We start from the raw sequence: 21,659 nt of genomic DNA on the forward strand, positions 1-21,659 counted from the left end.
CGGCTCCTCTACCCAACAACCATCAATAAAAATCCCCCTCAACATGTTTTTGCGCCATTTCCAATTGACAATCATGTGATAGTATCTAGAGTTGCAATACCCCTCTTTTAACTACTTAATTCTTGCTTTTTGACTCATAATGGACTCTTTTGAGTGCGCTGCCACCCAAACTTCCTCCTCCAATTCCTTCCTCAGTTTGATTTCCTCCTCAGTTAGGTCTCTATCCTCCCCTTTCTTTTCCAGCTAATTGAGTTTTTGCTCTGCCCTCTTTAACTTCTGCTGAATATCCCCAAACTGCTCTTAGCTCCACACTTTTAATCTCTGTTTCAGCAACTTCAATTTTTCTTTTAATACAAAGCCTCCCCACCCTTGTACTGAGCTCTCTCTCCAACATTCCCAAACTGTCTTCCTAAAAGTTTTATCTTGAAACCAGGCAGTCTAGAGTCTTGAAAGGCTTTGGACCCCAGTCAGCAATGATTGATTTCAGCAGAATTGAATAGTTTTTTTTTTTTTTTATCAGCAAAGATAATAGAATATATATTAATGAGAAAGAAGTACCAGAGGTACTAAGTACATAGGTAGGTTACCATACACATGGTTCCATAGAAAAACTAATATAGGTTGTTTAGGAACCATATTATGGCTACATAAGTAATAAATCTGCTAGAAATGCAATTGAAACCACCCACTACTGATACAAAAAACCTTGCCGGATTTGACTCGACCATTGATAAAAATGAATATTAAAATCTTTCTCCAAGTTTCTTAGCCACGACCAGATTAAGAACATGGCATCCTCTAACAGCTTGTTGACATTGAAGGATGCATTGGAGAATATAATACTATTTCGCATCTGCCAAATTGACCAAACTACAGCCATCTACCAGCTTCGCCACCTCTTAATCCTTATACCATCCACCTGTACATATGAGTGTTGGAGGAAATGATGTATCAGATTTGTCGGGAACACACTTTTAATGTTCACCCAAGCCATAGTTTCCCACCATATGGGTTGTATTTTCAAGCAATGAAAAAATAAATGGGATGCCTCTTCCTCCGAACAGCCACAAAAACCCTATCCAACATGAATTGAATAGTGGTCTGAGTAGTTCCTATCCAATATGAATTGAATACTTCCACTCCATTTAGAAAACCATTCAACAGACACAAGAACCCTATCCAACCAGATTTTAGCCTATACCAAGTGTATTTGTGACCAACACTCGGCATATCCTCAACTTCTAGGTCCACTATCCAGTCATTAAATTCTGTCATGATCCCCCCTCCTTGCTCTCTTTGGCTAGCCCCCACTCGTTCTGACTGTCTCCTTACACAGTTGAAATCATCGACTATGCACCACAATTTGTTCTAACTTGCACTTCTTAGCTGGTTAATCTGACCCCACAAGTTTCTTTTCAAATTTACATCGCAAGGGGAGTATATATTTACAATAGTGATTTTTTCGCCATCACCTTTCCAAGTTCCTTCTAGTGAAATAAATCCGCTACCAATAACCTTCTTCTCTAACACAAAAGATGATTTACTTCATACGCACAAAGCCTGACACACAGTTTTGTCCACCATTTCCTTCTTAGTTTCCTGTAGGCATAGCATATCCACTTGCTCCTTCACCACCAATTTCTTTACTGCTCCCATTTAATTCCACCCCCCTCACCCCCCCCTCTCAACCTCTAATATTATAGGTAACTACCTTCATTGATCACCCACCCTTTTTCCTGGCTTCTCAAGTTCAGATTTGTCTCTTCCATCTAAAATAACCATTCTGGACAACATTTCATTCTTCCTTCCCAAAACTGATTCCCATGTTTTTAGCCAATTCCCCAGTACTTGCAGCCTCAATCATTACTTCACAGCTTCTTGGGCTCTTGAATATTGAGCTTGAAGTTGAACCTTCAGTATTTGCCCCTTTCGCATAAGCATCTCATGTAGCAACTTCTTTTAGGCCACTTCCTCCATCCAGAGTAGGAGAATCTGGCCTTAAAAAGTTTGTTGGTCTAGCATCAGTAATCCAAGTGTCTTTACAAAGGTTGGTGTCTTCATTGGTTTCTTTTTCTCCTTCTACCACACCAGGCCCAGTTCCCCCTTTGTATTTTCTTGTCCTCTTGTAAACTTTCAATTCTGATTGAGGCCCAGTATATTTTAGGCCCAAGTTCAGTTCTACCATTTGGTCTTGGTTAGCCACATCCTCATCTGAGGGGTCATATTCTGAGTTAATCCTACTCTTTAACTTGCTCATCTTGAACCCAAATCAACCAAAGCTGCTCATGCTGATCCTTCTTGGTACTCAACTATGCAATCTGAATATGATGCTTTAAAAGGAATGGTACTTAGACTTGGGATGATCTCCCTCCTACTAGAACAACAATTGGGTGTAAGTGCGTGTTTACAGTAAAGGAAAATCCGGATGGCTCAGTCAACAAGTATAAAGCTAGGCTTGTAGCTAAGGCTTTTCACCAACAGTTGGGATTTGATTATAAGGAGACCTTTTCTCCTGTAATCAAACATGTGACTGTTAGGTTGATTCTTTCTCTTGCTATTTCTCACAACTGGCCCCTTCAACAGCTTGATGTCAACAATGCCTTTCTTAAAGGCATTCTTGAGGACGAGGTTTACATGACTCAACCTCCTGGATTTGTGTCTTCCAATAAGACTCAAGTATGCAGAATACATAAAGCTATTTATGGCCTAACGCAGGCTCCTAGAGCCTGGTGTGACAAACTAAAAGCTACTCTTCGCAGCTTCAAGTTTTCTTCAAGCAAACATGATCCTTCTCTCTTTGTTTTTTCTGAGAATCAGTTTGTTGTCTACATCTTAGTTTATGTTGGTGATATCACTATCACGGGTAAGAACACCACTTTGATTCATTCTCTTGTTTCAAAACTGAATTCTGTTTTCTCCCTCAAATAACTTGGTGACTTGGACTTTTTTTGGGGTATTGAAGTTCAAAGACAGAATGATGGTTCTCTTATTTTAACTCAATCAAAGTATATCAGAGATCTCTTGGCCAAGACTAAAATGGATGAATCAAATCCTATCTCTTCTCCTATGGTTAGGGGTTGTAAATTGACAAAGTTTGGTTCTGAAGATTTTTCTGATCCTACCTTATATAGGTCCATAGTTGGTGCTTTGCAGTATGCTACTATTACAAGACCAGAGATTAGTTTCTCTGTCAACAAGGTCTGTCAGTTCATGTCTAAACCTTCTGAGCAACACTGGTTGGCTGAGAAAAGGATTTCAAGGTATCTTAAGGGTACTATTTCTTGGGGCTACACTTTCAGTCTGCTTCTCTTAGGCATCCCTTTCCTCTTCATGCCTATTGTGATGCAGATTGGGCCTCTGATTCTGGAGGTAGGAGGTCTACTTCTGGAGCTGCTATTTTTCTTGGACCTAAACTCATCTCTTGGTGGTCTAAGAAGCAATCAGTTGTTGCAAGGTCAAGTACTGAGGCAAAATATAGAAGCATGGCTCGTATTGCAGCAGAAGTTACTTGGATTCAGTCTCTTCTTTCTGAACTCCAAGTAGCTTACACTACTCCTATTATTTTGTGTGACAACACCAGAATTGTTTCATTAGCTCATAATCCTGTTTTTCACTCAAAAACCAAGCATATGGAGCTGGATTTATTTTTTGTCTGAGAGAAACTTCTCACCAAACAACTCAATGTTGTTCATGTTCCTGCCATAGATCAACTGGCTGATATTCTGACCAATGCTAATAGAGGGCTATCCAAAGAGCACAAGGACCTAGAAACACTTCATGAGTTGAAGGGGCCAATGACAAGATCTAGAGTCAAGCTTCTATAAGAAGTATGGCCAAGAGGATCAAGGATGGATTACTCATCAAAGAAAAGGAGGGAGAAAATCACAAGGAGCTGAATAACACATTGAAGATTGTTGAACAACACACCTGGGCTTAGCGCGTGCTGTTAGACTTAGTGCGAGCTGTCTGGCTTAGCTCACACCTTAAGTGGGCTTAGCGCGAGCTGTCTGCCTTAGCGCACACCTTCAGTGGCTTAGCGCGAGCTGTCTGACTTAGCCCAATTCTAACCCGAGGAGAAACTGGGCTTAGCGTGAGCTGTATGGCTTAGCGCACACCTTTAGTGTGAATTTACGAAAATTCCTAATTTTTGTTTATTTGTGTAATGGGCTTGAGCTTGATGTAAATAGGCCTTATTAGAGGCTTAGTTATCCTCTTAAGCTAGTTCTATAAATACTCAAAAACTCTAAATTGTAGAAACTTTTGATATAATTGAAATTAAGTTTGTGCTTAGAAAGAGCTTAGCCTTTTCTTTGGTTTTTGGCTGAAAATCAAATTGATTCTTATCAAGGAAGCTATTCCTTTGTGGTGAATTCTCCTTCAGCTTATCAATTCTCCGTGGATCGTGGCATCGTTCCGTTCATCTTCTCATCTTATCCATATTTTCTATTTTTCTGTTCTTGAGTTCTTGGAAGATCAACAATGGTGGTTCTTTTTTTTTTTGCTCAGCAAAAATAGATATATATTATTATGAAAAAGTACCAGAGGTACTAGAGATACAACTATTGATAGAAAATAAGCATGTGGATCTTGTGAATACAGAGACCCAAGCTATAACCCCTATGACTGTTACATGTATATAAACCACCCCACCCTACCTAGCTATTAAAAGCTTCCTTTAGGTTTGAAGACCACTGATTGAGGTGTACAGCAAAATCCTTCTCCATAGATTTAATCCACGACCAGAGGACAAAAACTGCTTCATCCATTAATCTACTCCCATTAAACGTGTGGTTTTGGAAGACTATCTTATTTCTGTGATTCCAGATTGACCATGTTAAAGCCACCCACCAGCATTTCCACCTTGTATGGTTCCTTACTCCAGCTGCCCCAAGTGTGTGCTGCAGGAAATGATCTCTTGGATTAATTGGCAGTGCTGTTGCTAAATTAGCCCAAGATATAGACTCCCACCACAGGGGTAAGGTACAGCTGCAGCTAAAAAATAAATGCTCTGCCTCCTCATCTTTAAGTCCACAGAATGGACATAACCTATCATTTACCACCACCTGACGCCTTATAAGATTCATTTTTGTTGGTAACCTGTCTTTGATCAATCTCCATGCGAAGATAGCTGATTTGGCTGGGATTTTTAATTTCCATAGGTCCACAAAATCAGAACTCTGGATTGACCCCCTTATCTCTCTCCATATAAGGTCATACCCGCTTTTAGATGAGTAATGTCCACTGTGGTCATGCTTCCATATCCATTTGTCTTCCCTATGAGGCTGAATTTGCTGCTGAGCTAAGTCCCCAATAAAAGAATCTGCCAACAGTAACTCTGATTCAAAAAGGTCCCTTCTCCAATTGAGATTCCATTCCCATCCAATGCTGTTGCTGGTTCCCATGCACGAAATAGTTGTCTGTTTTTGAGAGGATATGTTGTATAATCGTGGGTATTTCTCCCTTAAAGGCATCCCAGTATCTAACCACGGATCCTCCCAAAATCTGAATTTGTCACCGCCCCCCACTATCCAACCAGTTTCATTTCTTATTGCAGAATTCTGCTGCTGGTGCAGAATTGAAATTATATCCTTCCACCAGATGGAATCTTGATTTGCTGTTGTACCCTCCTCCAAAGCCCTCCAACCACCATACTTGGAATCTAGCAATTTTGCCCATGGCTCCTCTTGCTTGTGAAAAAGATCCCATCGCCACTTTCCCAATAGGGCTGCGTTAAAAGTCCGAAGATCTTTGACTCCAAGGCCACCTCTGTCTTTTGGTTGGCATATTGTCTTCCAATTGACCCAAGCTATCTTCCGCTGATCTAATCCTCCTCCCCATAAAAATCTTCTTTGGATGGCCTCCAATTTGGTTATTACTTTTGAAGGTACCCTGAAAAAAGAAAAGAAAAAAATAGGAATTGCTGTTAGAGTTGCATTGATAAGTGTCACTCTCCCCCCAACGGATATGTGTCTTTGTTTCCAAGTGGCGAGTTTTCTCTCACATTTTCTAACAAGAGGATCCCAAAGTTTGCTACGTCTTGGGTTATCCCCTATAGGGATACCTAAGTACGAGAAAGGTAAGGCCAAGATTCTACAATTTAGATAATCAGCCGCCTCTGCTGCCCATTGTCCAGCCTTCCCAATGACGCCAAAACTGCTCTTTGCGAAATTTATTTTTAGGCCAGATACAAGTTCAAAACTTCTCAAAATGGATTTAATCATCTGCACGTTTTGCATTGTTGCCTCCCCAAAAAATATAGTGTCATCTGCGTACTGTAATATATTGACTGGCATGTTATTTTTTCCCACCAGGAAACTGCTATATAGACCCTTTTCCATTGCTTCTCTCATGAGGCCCGTTAATCCTTCAGCGACTATATTGAAAAGAAAGGGTGCTAATGGATCACCTTGCCTTAGGCCTCTATTTGGAAGAAATTCTTCAGTGGGACTGCCATTAACCAAGATAGAGACCGAGGCTGATTTAAGGCAGCCCGCGATCCAGCTGACCCATTTAGGGCAGAAACCTAGTCTCTTCAACATGTAGAATAGGAAATCCCAGGAGACTGAGTCGTACGCTTTTTCATAGTCTACCTTAAACACCAAACAATGCTTTTTTCTCCTCTTTGCTTCCTCCACAGCCTCATTAGCTATGAGCACGCTATGCAAGAGGTGTCTACCACTTATGAATGCCGATTGTCTCTCATCAATTAAATCTGGCAGCACCTTCTTCAATCTATTTGCCAAGAGCTTAGCCACAATCTTATAAGTACAGCCTATTAGTGATATAGGCCTGTATTCATTAAGATTTTGTGGAGCTTTGACTTTTGGGATCAGAGCAACAAAGGATGCATTGCTGCCTCTCGGGAAGCTTCCATTCACATGGAACTCATCTAAAAATCTGCAGAAATCCGGCTTTAGAATATCCCAAAAATGCTTGATGAATCTGAAATTTAATCCATCCGGGCCAGGGCTTTTTTCACTTCCACATTCCCACACTGCGGCCCTGATTTCTTCCTCCTTAAAAGCACCCACTAGCATGTCATTATGAATCTGACCAATACCACGGAATTTAACCCCATCAAGGACCGGTCTACACTTTTCAGGTTCTCTGAATCTATTGCTGAAGAACCGACGGACCTCCTGTTTTACTACAGCAGGGTCATCGACCCATGAGCCATCTATTAGAATGCCTTTAACTGCATTATTAGATTGCCTAAAGTTCATCAGCAAGTGGAAATATCTTGAGTTACAATCTCCCTCTTTGCTCCATTTAACTCGCGCCTTTTGTCTCATTAAAGACTCATGAGAGAGTGCTGCAGCCCACAAGTCCTCTTGTAATTTTTTGCAGGTCATCAACTCTTGGGAATTCAGCTGCCTACTTGTGCTTTCAACTTCTAATCTGTTTAGGTCTGCTTCAAACCTTTGAACCTTCTTCAGTGTGTCACCATACTGCGTCCTATTCCATTCCTTCATTACTTCCTTGAGTTTTTTGAGTTTTTCTTTGAGGACAGTGCCCCCCCATCCCCTTGGGTGGAAATTTGTCCAGGTTTCTCTGACCATACTTTCAAAAGATTTGTCTTTCAGCCAGCAGTCAAAAACCTTAAAAGGTTTTGGCCCCCAATCAATGAATTTTGCCTTAAGAAGAATAGGACAGTGATCTGAAAAGTTTCTGTCCAGAGTAAAGCTGGTGCAGCTTGGCCATTTTTGAAGCCAATTGGAGGATACAAGGAACCTATCTAGTTTGCTCTTTGCAGTCCCGCTTGGCTTGAACCACGTGAATCTTCTCCCCATGGAAGGTATCTCTACAAGCTCCAGATCTGCTATCCATTCATTGAAATCGTTGATAATATTGTCATCCCATCCCCTTTGAGACGCCCCTTCTCTTTCAGAATGATGTCTGATGCTATTAAAGTCACCCAAGAAGCACCATAAGCCTTCAGGGTCTTGCTGTTTTAGATGCTTGAGTGATTCCCACAATTGCCTTTTATTCTGCCTATCACAGGGGGAGTAGATATTTACTATGTGTGTTTTCTGATTCTCCTGGGTCCAGACGCCTTCCAATGATATGTATCCTGTTCCCACTTCCCTGTTCTCTAATTTAAATGCCTGCTCCTTCCAAATGCACAGTAGCCCCCCTGCTGTGTTAGTAGCTGGTAGAAAATCCCAGCCAACATCTGGATATCCCCACAGAGTCTGGCACATATCCAGATGAATTTGATCCCTCTTGGTTTCTTGAATGCAAATCATGTCTGCCTTTTGTTTGTTGACCAGCCGCCTTATTGCTGCCCATTTAACCCCTCTCCCCAATCCTCTAACATTGTAGGACAGTATATTCATGATGATAAGGGCCTGTTTCCCATTGCCTCAGCCTCCTTGCTGTCTCTAGTCTCCATTCCAACTATCTTGTGGATGATTGTTGCCTGGTCTGAGTCACTGTGCACTCCCATGAGTTTTGCTATTTCCCACTGAAAAGCTGCTTCTTCCAATTGGTTTCGATTGGGATCGTCAGAATTTGCAATCTGCTCATATTTATCTTTGGCCGTGTCTTCTGTTTGATGTTGAGACCCACTAGGATTATGGGTTGGGACCAAGACCATGGGGGGGAATTTACTCTGAGAAATATGCTGTTGGCTTTGTTGGGCCAGATTCTGTTTGCACCCCTTTCTTCTAACAAAAACTTTCCACTCCTTTCCACACTCAAGAAACTGCTTAGTAGGGCTGTTGCTTAAGTGTTGAGGATTGTTGTTGCTGTGTTGATGGGCCTTTCCAATAAGAGGCCCAAGTTGGGCATGCTGTGTGTCACTTGCGGAGGGAAAGTTATTTTGAGTCACGTGAGCTATTGTGGCTGGTGCTTCTTTATCTTTGTTACCCACCTCCCTGTTTGTTTTCCTGTCCCTAATTTGGCAGCCACGTGGCAGAATGGAGAGTTTATGTGGCCCACTAATGCCTTCTCGGTCAAAACACAAAGGGCCTGCAAGGAGCTCAACGTCTACTTCCTCTTCCATGATACCTGCCTCTCCTTCCATCTCTGACACCATATTCTGGCCCCCAAGATCTTTCCTATTTCTTCCTTCATTCTGAAACTCTTCCCCTATTCGTGCTTCTAGGTCTGCGGTGGGCAAAAGCACAGGTGGCTGCTCCCTGTCTTTTCCCGTATCCGACCGCGCACTGTTTTCGAAGGTAGGTAGCTTTGCCCAGTCGCTTTGGGCTTTACCCACTGGATATACGACGGCGCACGGACTATTGGGTAACTGCGTCTTGCGGATGTCGTCGTCGTTATCGTCTCTTCCGACAAGGTCTGTCGGTATCGGCGCTGACTCTTCATCGGAGACGATATCGTCCGAGTCGATGTCGTCCGACAGGTTCAAAGAGGAACAGCTGCGATTACTGCGCATTCCGACGATGCTCGAGGCTTCTTCAACAATCTGAATCTCGTATGACTCCCCTCCGCTCGAGACATGGACAGTGTGATTGAACCATGGACTCCATGGGGTTCTTATAAGAACCCGGGCTCTGTCTAACCTTCTGAGGTCTTCCACGTCATCATCGACATCAACGAGCTCGCCGATTGCCGCCACTATATGCCTTAGGTTCCCTACGTCCCATGCTTGGGGGGGAACTCCCCAGCACTGAGCCCAGACTACCCTGTACCCAGGTCTCATTTTCGGGTTCCATTTTTCTAGCGAATGGAAGGGGGTCGTGCCATGTTGATCTTCTTCGTGGATGATTTCCTCTGCCTTGGCATCCGAAAGACCAAGGAGGAGTACCATGTTGTCACCTAGGTATTTCAGCACCACGTTCACACCTAACTGCCAAGGTAAATCATCTTCGATCCTTTCGAAAGAGGTTATCCTCTTTAGATGACCCACCCATGTTTCTGTTAGCCACTTCTTCTCCCCCCAATTTGCTTCTATTTGCACCGTCGAATGTGAATGCGTTTTCCTGGTGTGTGGGATTTGAGGGCGCGTCGTCTGTTCAACTTCCATAGTTGTGTTTGCTACCACAGAAGCATATGATCTTTGTTGGGGCCTGGGATGCGTGGGCTTTTGATATGTTGTTCTCACATATGTTTGGTTTCTTGGGTTGGCTTTGTGCTCCTCAGTCCTTGTTCTTCTTCTCCCATACTTTGGCAAGTTGACGTGCAGTTTGAGGCCATCTACAAAAGTATTATCGAGCTGTCTCTCCAGTTTGTGCTGATCGGCTACCCCCTTGAACCTTGCAAAACCGTATCTTCTTCCCATCTTGTTCCTGGTGTTTGGGATGAAAATTTCCCTCACATCACCCCATTTCTTGAAATGAGCCCATAGGTCTTTCGCATTCGTATGTTCTGGGAATCTCGTGAAGAAGAAAGTGGTAATGTCGTGATTCTCCCTCCAGTTTCGGCGACGATTACTGTGTAGCTTTCCTGGCCTCGTCTTAGCGTAGTTCACTTGAGGATCCTCTCGTGTTCTCTCGAGCACTCTCTGTTTTCCTCTCACTCTACTCACAGTAGTCCACTCACTCTCCCCCCCCCCCCCCTCTCTCTCTTTCTCTCTCTCACTCTCTCTCATCCTGGCCTCAAGGTAAAATAACAATGGTGGTTCTTGAATTTGCATCCGGAACAATCTGAACCAAGCGTCCATGGCTTGGATTGCATCAAAGGCTCTATCCCCTTCTTCATTTCTTTCATTCAGGTTCAAGCTTAGAGTAGTTAAAAGACATTCTTCCAACACCTCGTGAGCTTGTGGGGGAGTATAAGAGAGTACACATTACTCAGTTTTAGCCTGTTATCAGTTGATAATTTAGTCAATTAGTGCCTAACAACTTTGTAACAGCTGCCAACTAACTTAGGTTAGTTAACAGTTAGGTCAGTTGGCAGTTATCCAACTATATATTCATCTTTGTAATTAGTTACAGTTGAGTTGAATAATATTGATTTTCTCAATGTCAATCTCCTCTTCTCTCTCAAATTCTCTTATCAGAGCCTTTCCTAGATCCATTCAAAGGGCCATCATCATGTTATCCATGCATCAAGCCCAAAAGTGTTGGCCGTGAGGGAGTGTATTAGAAAAAGCCCAAGTCCCACATTGGCTAGAGATAAGGCCAAGATAGAGTATATAAGTGAGGGGCAACCCTCACCCTATGAGCTAGCTTTTGGGATTGAGTTAGGCCCAAACCTACACTCTAAGACAGCCCTACTAATAACTCCAAAATAATAAGATTCATAAGACTGCAATAACCCAAGTATTCTAACCATTACCATTTGCTATTTGTTAGGGGACAAACAAAAGTAATAGATTTTGAAATCCTATAAAAGATAGAAAGCAAACATAAATTTGGAACTCGCGTAATGCCATTTGAAATCATACAAGATGAAGCGACTATTAAGAAATCAGCAATGAAGAAAAAAAATAACTAAAAAGATACTGGTTATAAATGCCATTTACAGATTTTGAAAGGTACACTAAATTCATTGCAATTAATGTTGCAAGGCGTACCTGAAACCCAGATCCGAAAGAATTGACCACAAATATGTCCAGTGACTTGTGCTGCATGTGAACAAGTAAAAGACTTCAAATAATGCTCATGAATGTAATGCCAATGGAATCTATAGCAAAAGAAAGAATACCTTTAATCGAGTAGCAGAATCAATGAAAATATACTCCTGCCGCAAGAGAACACAAAGATTATAATGTTCCAGGAAAATGTTTAAAAATTAACATCTGGTTGTTGACTAACCTTGATTACAGAAGCCAAAGCTTGAAAGGAACATGAGATTATCATCAAAGCTGGCCAAAAGAACTGAACTTCAGAGAGCATCTGACCTGTATTTGAGCCACTGCAATGATAGGAAACAAATGATCAGATGGGGCCCACTTCATTTGAAGTGAAAGAGGAATTCCCTATGAATCTAGAGTCTAGGCACTGACTGCATGATATTTGTACCCCAACAAAAAGGTCTGACAAACATTACAGCTATTTTTGAGCTTCTATATCCGGTTATAAGCAGCTAGTGACCTGGCTTGTTTAACATTTTAATGACACTATACTTAAAACTATATGTGCAACAAATATTACTGGAAAGGTTAGAAGCAATGTAAGGTCCATTAACATTGTTGTTCTCCTTGCCCATTTACCGAGGGACACTGCTGATGTTACTTTTTATGATTGCAGAGCTAAAGTGCTTCAGAGGACCAAACTGAAGTCACATGTCTACTTAGGGCCGAAAAGAACGAAAGAGAGAGAATGAGTGGAGAGAGAGGAGAGAGAGACACTGGGTGGGAGAGTGTTAGGAATAGACGGGAAAGGAGAGAGAAGGGTCCTCGTCTGAGCATTGATCGGAAAAGGAACCAAGACCATCACCGCTACCAGCGAGCTAACTGGCGAGAACGTAACGACATAACCTCCTTTTACTTCACTAGATTCCCTGAAGAGATAACAAAAAAGGACCTGTGGTGGCATTTCAAGCAGGTGGGAGATGTGAGGGAGATTTTCATATCTCCAAAACGAAACAAAATGGGAAAGAGATATGGGTTCGTTAGATTTAAAGGGGTGCAGGATGTTCATCAGGTGGAGAAGAAACTTGACAGCATGGTGTTTGGAGGGTTAAAAATGTTCGTAAACACTCCCAGGTATGGGAGACCAAAACGTGAATACTCACAAGTAGAGGCTAAAGGAAGAACAGGGGGTAAGTATCATCTGGAGGGGTCCAAAGAATTAGCCTTGACACTGAAAACAGGAAAAAAGGAGCACATTCAGCAAGGGTCGTACGCGGAGGTAGTGAGGAGACACAGTTCAAGGGCAGCACAGAGGGGAATCCTATCTAAAGGGGAACTTAATTGTAATAGCTCGAGGTCATCAGTGAACCTTGAGATACAGGGGATAGGACAACAATGGCTCAAAGGGGCTTGGATAGGGAGACTAAAAAATATGGCAATGTTTGAGAGGATAGAGGAGTACCTGTGGTGGGATATTGGAGATAACATATATCCGAAGTACATCGGGGATGACATGGTGCTACTCCATGGTCTCACAGAACAAAAAGCTAAGCGAATGTTAGAGGAAGATAAAGAAGGGTGGGGAGAAGTTTTCACGTCCTTAGAGCCATGGAACCCACATATTCGCGCTGGCTCTAGACTGACGTGGGTTCACTGTTGGGGGATACCACTGATGGCGTGGGACATGCAGCATATTAAAAAAATAGTGGCCTCCATCGGTGAAATGGTGGGTGTTGACGATGACGTAGAAGAACTCAACAAGCTGGACATGGCAAGGATCTTAATCAGGACATCATGGAAGCCACTTATACAGCATTCCGCGAATGTCCACATACAAGGAGAGTCATATGAGGTGCACATTGTGGAGGAAAGCGGGAAGTCGTGTGCTAACTGCCAACGTCAACAATGGAGCGATCATGGCTCATCGGAGGAGATACAATCGGATGAAAGTGAAGATGGAACAACATGGGGAGAAATCACTGTTCCTCGTGCTGGCAACTCGTGCAAGGAAGGGACGCCATCCAAACAAGGCAGCGCGGAGGGGGAGGAGCGTATGGAGGTGACGAACATGCATGTTGGAGAGACGCAGGAGACGTCGACAATCCCAGTTGCGGCTAACACGTTCGACAGTACCAGGGGAGAGGCGCCACCGACGGAGGAGCAGGAGAAGCCGTCGGAGCCGAAAAACTCGTATCAGAGCCATAACTCCGGCGCTGAGGGAGACGAACGGCTACGGGTCATCACAGGTTTGCATGCAGGACCAGAACCGCGGGGTAAAGACAGTGACCGCAAGGTAATACCGCAGTCTGCCCCAGTGCAGACAGAGGACGTTCAGGTACAGGTGCTTGGTAGGAAGGTGCAGGGGACAGACCAGCTATCTATGACCCATAAGGAAGGACTTCGGCAAAAGGGAACATCTGATCCTGGGGAAAGCGCAGATAAATATCACCAAAGAGGAAAGGGGGGGTCAGTTTTGAACGTTGAAGACAGGAAGAGGGGTTTTATATTTGAAAAACCATGTGACCAGCACATGGGATGGGAAGTGGATGGGGCTGTTACTATCCACACCCCCAATAAAATATGTAACCCTCAATTAACAGACCCAAATAGTTCCACTCAAGCCCAAGGCAGCTCGTGGCAGGTCTACTCCCGAAAAGGAAGGGGCAAAAAGAAACAAGCCCAATTATGTGGAGCTAATAGCCCGCGGGATTTCTTAGCCTCTGAACTAGTGGCCTCTCAACCACAACACCAGAAGATGATCAAAAACCCTGCAGAAGATCAGATAAGTGATCCCCTGCAACAACACACGGCCCAATCACAACGGAAACATGATGGGGACTTTCACCAACTAAATGATGATGGGGATTTTCAATCAGCAAGAAACTATCAAGAGGCAGAAAGCACTTGGAGAATGGTCACAGAATTAGGCCTGACTACACGCCACTCTCAAAAAAATTATGTTCAGAAGCTGTTGGAATTGGAGAGTAGAGATGTTGAAGAGGTTGAAAGGTTGGGAAGCAGGAGACTAAACCAATGAACATTATTTCATATAATGTTAGAGGGTTGGGGAGGGGATAAAGTGGCCTACAATCCGTAGGATGGTTAGGGAGAACCACATAGATATGTTATGTATACAGGAGACAAAAAAGGAGTGTTGACAAGTCCATGTGCACTGCATTGTGGGGAGATCCAGATATCAGATGGGAATCGCAACCTTCGGTCAATTCGGCTGGTGGCATTCTATGTATATGGAATGAGAAAAGTTTCAAGGTAGAAAGAAGAACTTCAGGAGCTGGATTCATAATGCTGACAGGAAAATGGCGCCAGGAAACACAGCTAGTACATGTAATTAATATATACTCACCATGTAATCTCCAAGAAAAAAGGTCATTGTGGGAAAACATTTAACACCTGAAAAATCAAAATCCTGAAGGCTATTGGTGTATTTTGGGGGATTTCAATAATATAAGGACAGCTGCAGAGAGAGTGGGATCAAGTCAGAGGGGGCAGCATGAGGGAAACATCCGGGAATTTAATGACTGGATAGCGGAGTTGGAAGTTGAAGAAGCACCTTGGGTGGGGAAGCGGTTTACTTGGTACAGACCAAACGGCAATGCTAAGAGCAAGCTGGATAGGTTTTTGATCTCTCCAGAATGGTTGTCCAAATGGTCTGCTTCATCTCAATACACTCTCAAGAGGAACTTTTCAAATCATTGCCCTGTCATGCTCAAATCTCAGAGCATTGATTGGGGTCCTAAGCCTTTTCGCATTCTAGACTGCTGGCTCAAAGATCAGTCCTTCAAGAAGCTGGTTCAGCAAACCTGGTCCAATAATAATCAAGGAGGGTGGGGAGGTTTTGTGTTAAAACAGAAAATTAAAGCTCTCAAAGTCAGCATCAAGGAGTGGAACAAGACACATTTTGGAGATACTTTAAGAAAATACAAGAAAATAGAAGAAGATCTAAATAAGCTGGAAGAGGAGTCAGATGATAGGGTGCTAAGCCATCAAGAGCTGGAAGTTAGAAGGCAGCTGCAGCAACAGCTATGGGAAGCAGCCCAAGCACATGAATCATTATTAAGACAAAAGGCAAGATCAAAGTGGATTAAGCAGGGAAATTGCAATACTAGATTTTTTTCACCTGATGATAAATGCTAGGAGGAGGAACAATTGCCTGAATGGGGTGTTGATTGATGGTTTGTGGAGAGATGAGCCTTCAATAGTCAAAGAGGAGGTGCGGACTTTTTTCTTGCAGCGCTTTCAAGAAACTGATCAGGCAAGACCAAGACTTGACGATATTCATTTCCAGTCCATCGATTTCCAGCAAAATAAAATGCTGGTGGAGCGTTTTAATGAGGAGGAGGTTAGGAGGGCGGTATGGAGTTGTGGTAGTGATAAGAGTCCGGGTCCGAACGGTCTAAATTTTAAATTCATCAAGCTTTTTTGGGATATAATCAAACCTGATTTCCTAAGATTCCTAGATGAATTTCATGTAAATGGAGTGGTACCAAGGGGCCTTAATGCATCATTCATAGCTTTAATTCCAAAGGTAGTAGATCCTCAAGTGTTGAACGAGTACAAGCCTATCTCACTGATAGGATGTACCTACAAGATATTGGCTAAGATTTTGGCAAATAGATTGAAGAAGGTTATGCACTCCATCATAAGCGAGCGACAATCAGCATTCATAGAAGGCAGGCACATGCTTCACAGTGTGCTAATAGCAAATGAAGTAGTGGAAGAAGCCAAAAGAGGTCAAAAGTCATGTATTATCTTCAAAGTTGATTATGAGAAGGCGTATGACTCAGTGTCGTGGGATTTCCTTAAGTACATGATGACAAGAATGGGTTTTTGTGCTAAGTGGATTCATTGGATACATGGCTGTCTAGAATCAGCATCGGTATCAGTCCTTGTTAACGGCAGCCCTTCATCTGAGTTCGTGCCTCAAAGAGGACTTAGGTAGGGAGATCCTCTATCACCTTAGTTATTTAACATTGTTGCTGAAGGTCTTAATGGCCTTATGACCAATGCTATGGAGAAAAGGCTATTCAAGGGATTTCTATCAGGCTCAGATAATGTGGAAATCAGCCTCCTTCAGTATGCAGACGATACTATATTTTTTAGGGAGGCAACTATGGAGAATGTTAGAGTTGTTAAAGCGATTTTAAGGGCTTTCGAGCTTGCATCGGGATTAAAGATTAATTTTGCTAAAAGCAGTTGTGGGGTGTTCGGTGTGTCAGAGGAATGGATAAGCGAGGCAGCCAATTACTTGCATTGTAGCTTGATGGCCTTTCCTTTCTCATATCTTGGTATCCCTATTGGGGCCAATCCGAGAAGATGCCAAACGTGGGACCCTATCATCACCAAATATGAGAGAAAATTAGAGAGATGGAAACAAAGACATTTGTCTTTTGGGGGGAGAGTGACACTTATAAATTCAGTGCTAACGTCCTTGCCTATTTATTTTTTCTCTTTTTTCAGGGTCCCAAAAAGGTGGTGAAAAAGCTAGTGAGACTTCAGAGAAACTTTTTATGGGGTGGTGCATCCGACCAAAATAAAATTGCTTGGGTGAAGTGGGAAGCGGTGTGCTTGCCAAAGGAGGAAGGAGGCTTGGGGGTTAAAAACATCACATCTTTTAACGTGGCACTTATGGATAAATGGAAGTGGGAATTATTTCAAAGTCCGGGGGAATTGTGGGTAAGGTTAATTAATTCAAAGTATGGTGGCTGGAGAGGTCTAAATGAAGATCTGAGAGCTGCTAAAGAATCTATATGGTGGAGGGATTTGAAGAAAGTGTGTCAACATACATAGCAGGGGCAGCTTTTGAACAACTCAATAACATGGCAGGTTGGGTGTGGAAATCAAGCAAAATTCTGGGAGGATTCATGGACAGGAGGTGGGAATAAATTATTGGAGAAGTATCCTCGACTATACACCATATCGGAACAGCAAAACCAATTAATTCAGAACATGGGAAATCACAAAGAATATGGTTGGGAGTGGGACTTTAAGTGGCGAAGATCATTCTTTGATAATGAGATAGAGATGGCAGTTTCTTTTATTCAAAGAGCTGGAGGGAACCAGAACTAGACCTACAACCGCTGACCAGTGGGTGTGGGATTCTGACCCAACTGGTCAGTACTCAGCTAAGAGCGCCTACAAGGTGCTTAGACAGCATGTACCTATGGAGGTTCAGGGGGAAGAGTTCAAGGAGTTGTGGAAGCTCAAGGTTCCATCTAAAGCGGCTGTGTTTGCTTGGAGATTACTCATGGATAGGCTACCGACGAGAGAAAACCTGAGGAAGAAGCAAATTGACTTGCAGGATTTCACATGTCCCTTTTGTGGAAGTGTGGAAGAGAGCGCGTCACATCTGTTTTTTCATTGCTGGAAAATAATTTCAGTTTGGTGGGAGTCATTGTCTTGGGTGAATTTGGCGCATGTTTTCCCTATCCACCCAAGACAACATTTTATTCAGCATGCGTCTTATATTGTGGAAGGAATGGCAGCATCTAGATGGAAAGGATGGTGGATAGCACTGACTTGGAGCATATGGAAGCACAGAAATGACATAGTTTTTTCCAATAGCAATTTCAATGCAAACAGATTGATGGAGGACGCACTGTTTTTGGTATGGACGTGGATGAAAAACTTAGAGAAGGATTTCACCACTCACTACAATCAGTGGTCATCAAATCTGACTCAAGGTTTTAGATGTAGTAGTCATTAGGTGTGCAGGGCAATCACTTGTAATTGAGCCTGCTGTGTGCCCCAACCTGGGGTGGACAACTAAGCGGGCTGATTTCAAATTTGTCACACTTGTATCTTACTCATGTACACTTTCAGTACCTCTGGTACTTTCTTAATATAAATATATAATTATTTTGGCTGATAAAAAAAAAAAACATGTCTACTTAGGGGAATATAATGACTAGTCACTCATTTTTTGAATTGGGAATGGAGATTAAAATTTAAGTCTGATATTTTCACGTCAATATCTTTTGTCAAAGCTCATTCACTACACATTTTTGGGAATACTTGATTCACATAGGCATCTGACCTAATTAGAGAACTCAACATGAGAAAATGGATATGGAGAGTGATAGGTATTGAATTTCTCCATATTATAAAGTCAAATTACCTTGTAATAGCCACCACAACACCAACAGCTACAAGTAAGCACCCAACCAATTGATTGATTGAGTATCTTCTTCTCAAGAGAAGAGTAGAAAACATTAGCTGCCAAACCAAAAAAGTCTGCAAAAAAAAACAAATTCATAAACAGTTGAGAAATTAATACTACATATAATGATGCATTAAAATAACTAGCACACTGGTCAACAAAAACACTACTATGATTATGCATATAATAAGCTGCAGTCAGTGTCATCCCATTAAAAAATGTCAGGTTTCAAGTGATCTGGATCTGCACAATAATGTTTGCCATTAAGTACCTTAAATTTCAAAAGTAATGCAATTTTCCCAATTAATTGCACTTAATGGCACCATTTAGAGATGCTTGACTGTTACTAATAATGACAACACAGGTTGTATGAAATGTAAAAAGCAAAATATTATATAAAAAAAATGTTTGTAGTATAACAATACTATCATGAGGGTCATATCACTAAATTCACCCAATGCTAATAACATCAGTAATAATAAAGTTTCCGCAGATGCATAAGTCATGAATAGCCATCAGTGATGAATGAGGGAAGGTGCTACAGATTTTACATCACTACTGTCATTTGCTTCCTTCTTGGTTAGAATATATTAGAGTAGATGAGTAAAATTACACTCTATTCTGTTGTAACTACAGTTAGCTATGTTAGTTGACTTCAACTAACCTTAGGATAGTTGACAGTTACTATTGTTAACTGTAATAATTGTTTGGTCCTAGTATAAATACTAGAGATGTAACTGTTTTCAGTTTTTTTTTTTTGGAAGGCAAAGATAATTTATAATATAGAATAAAAGTACCAGAGGTACTACATAATACAAATGGGAGTCCTGAGAGATCAGGAGATACAGCGCCCTACACAATTGAATACCCTACTAACAAAAACTTTAGCTAAAAGCTATAGACATATTTGAAGACCAACAGTAATAAGGAATCTGGAAATTCCTTTCCCAACCCCTCAACCAAGTCCATAATAGGAACAGAGTGCTATCTGTCAGCCTAGTGATATCAACGGTTTGATTCTGGAAAATAATATCATTCCTGAGCCTCCAAATTGAATTTGTAACTGCTATCCACCACATTGTCCTTCTTGTGTTAGAAACCTTTGAAGCTGCTGAGGAATAATGCTGGAGAAAATTATCCATTGGCCTGCAGTGAAACACCTTGTCTTCCTTTACCCAAGATAGGAATTCCCACCACAAAGGCATAATTTTGCCACAAGTGAAAAACAAGTGGGATGCGGTTTCAGATTGACTATGACAGAAGGGACATAGATCATCTTCAACCTGAATTTGCCTCTTGATCAAATTGTCCTTCGTGGGAAGTCTATCCCATAATAACCTCCAAACAAAAGATAGGGCTTTAGGAGGGACTTTGATCTCCCAAAGTTTCTTGAATCCCAGGTGCTGACCTTCATCATCCAGCTCAGATTTAATAACTTGGTATGCAGATTTAGTTGAGATAATCCCAGTAGATTCAGCTCTCCAAACCCAGGTGTCGTTGAAGTTGTTGTTTAACCTGATTTCATGGATGTGATCAATGAATTTAGAAGCTAGCTGCACCTCATTATCAAACAGGTGTCTTCTCCAAGCCATGTTCCAAACCCACCCATTCTCTGTCCAAGATCCCACCTCTGCCACCCTTAGATCTCTTTGGGAAGAGATTCTGAATAATTCAGGGAATTGGTCCTTGAGAGGAACTCCCTCATCACCCTAAGGATCTTCCCAAAAAAGGAATTTGTCACCTCTCCCCAACTTCCACCAGATTTGGTTAGCAGCACTGGTCACATTCTGTTGTTGAGAGATGACCCTTAAGTCAGCCCACCAAGTAGAAAAATGCTGCTTTCGAGGTCCATGATCCAATCCCCTCCAACCATTGTACTTAGAGTTCAAAATTCTGGTCCAAAGTTGGTCTGGTTGGTGGAACATCATCCACTTTCATTTGAACAAAAGATCCTTGTTGAGAATTTGAATATCTTTGATCCCCAACCCTCCCCTATGTTTAGGAGTGCAGCACTGACTCCAAGAGATCCAAGCAATCTTCCTTCCTTCTGGCTTCCCCCCCCAAAGGAATTGTCTTTGAATAGTAGAAATCCTATGAGTGATAGCTGAGGGAACCCTGTAAAAAGACAGGAAAAATAAAGGTAGTGCTGTTAGGACAGCATTGATAAGTGTGATCCTACCAGCCATAGAGATATATCTCTGATTCCATGTGCTCAGCTTAGCCTCAAACTTCCTTATGACAGGATCCCATACCACCCTCCTTCTAGGATTAGCTCCCACTGGAATTCCTAAATAGCAGAAGGGAAGTTGCAGTAATGAACAATTGAGATAAGTAGCAGCAGAGCTGCACCAAACCGCAGATTGGCCAACAGCACCAAACTGGCTCTTAGCAAAGTTGATCCTCAGCCCAGAAACCATCTCAAAGCTTCTAAGAATGGCCTTCACTGCTTTGACGTTTTCCATGGAAGCTTCTCCAAAAAACAGTGTCATCAGCATATTGAAGAACATTCACAGAAACTTTGTTCTTCCCCACCAGAAAACTTCTGAAGCTATTTTGGGAAACTGCTTCTCTCATCAGCCCTGTCAATCCCTCAGCCACTAAATCAAAGAGAAAAGGTGCCAAAGGGTCACCTTGTCTCAATCCTCTTTGGGGGTTAAATTCTGAAGTTGGGCTGCCATTAACAAGAATAGAAATGGAAGCCGAATTAATGCAGGCCCTTATCCACCTAATCCATCTCTCTCATGGAACCCCATTCTCTTCATCATATAAATGAGAAATTGCCAAGATACAGAATCATAGGCCTTCTCAAAGTCCACCTTAAATACCATACAAGGCTTCTTAGATCTTCTAGCCTCCTCAATCACTTCATTAGCCACCAGAACTCCATGAAGCAATTGTCTACCCTGTATAAATGTTGTCTGCCTTTCATCTACAAGATGAGGCATGACTTTTTTCAGCCTATTAGCCAACACTTTGGCAATAATTTTATAAGTGCAGCCAATAAGG

The 21,659-nt window shown here is 42.2% G+C and overlaps 1 protein-coding gene across 2 annotated transcripts in view; it reads right to left on the minus strand.

Annotated features, from left to right (window-relative positions):
- The window catches only part of LOC114409238 (protein CLT2, chloroplastic-like), a 36,412-nt gene that overhangs the window by 6,125 nt on the left and 8,628 nt on the right, over positions 1 to 21,659 (minus strand). For both annotated transcript variants that reach the window (XR_003666013.1, XM_028372626.1), the window contains exons 4-7: positions 18,612 to 18,727; positions 11,718 to 11,817; positions 11,608 to 11,643; positions 11,477 to 11,527 (exon numbers count right to left, since the gene is read on the minus strand). Coding sequence is in view for 1 of the 2 variants with exons in the window: in XM_028372626.1 (XP_028228427.1) it covers positions 11,477 to 11,527; positions 11,608 to 11,643; positions 11,718 to 11,817; positions 18,612 to 18,727 (303 nt within the window). In the remaining variant the exon portion in view is untranslated. The remainder of the gene's footprint in view (positions 1 to 11,476; positions 11,528 to 11,607; positions 11,644 to 11,717; positions 11,818 to 18,611; positions 18,728 to 21,659) is intronic.

This window comes from Glycine soja, chromosome 4, assembly GCF_004193775.1.
Source record: "Glycine soja cultivar W05 chromosome 4, ASM419377v2, whole genome shotgun sequence".
Taxonomy (NCBI): Eukaryota; Viridiplantae; Streptophyta; class Magnoliopsida; order Fabales; family Fabaceae; genus Glycine; species Glycine soja.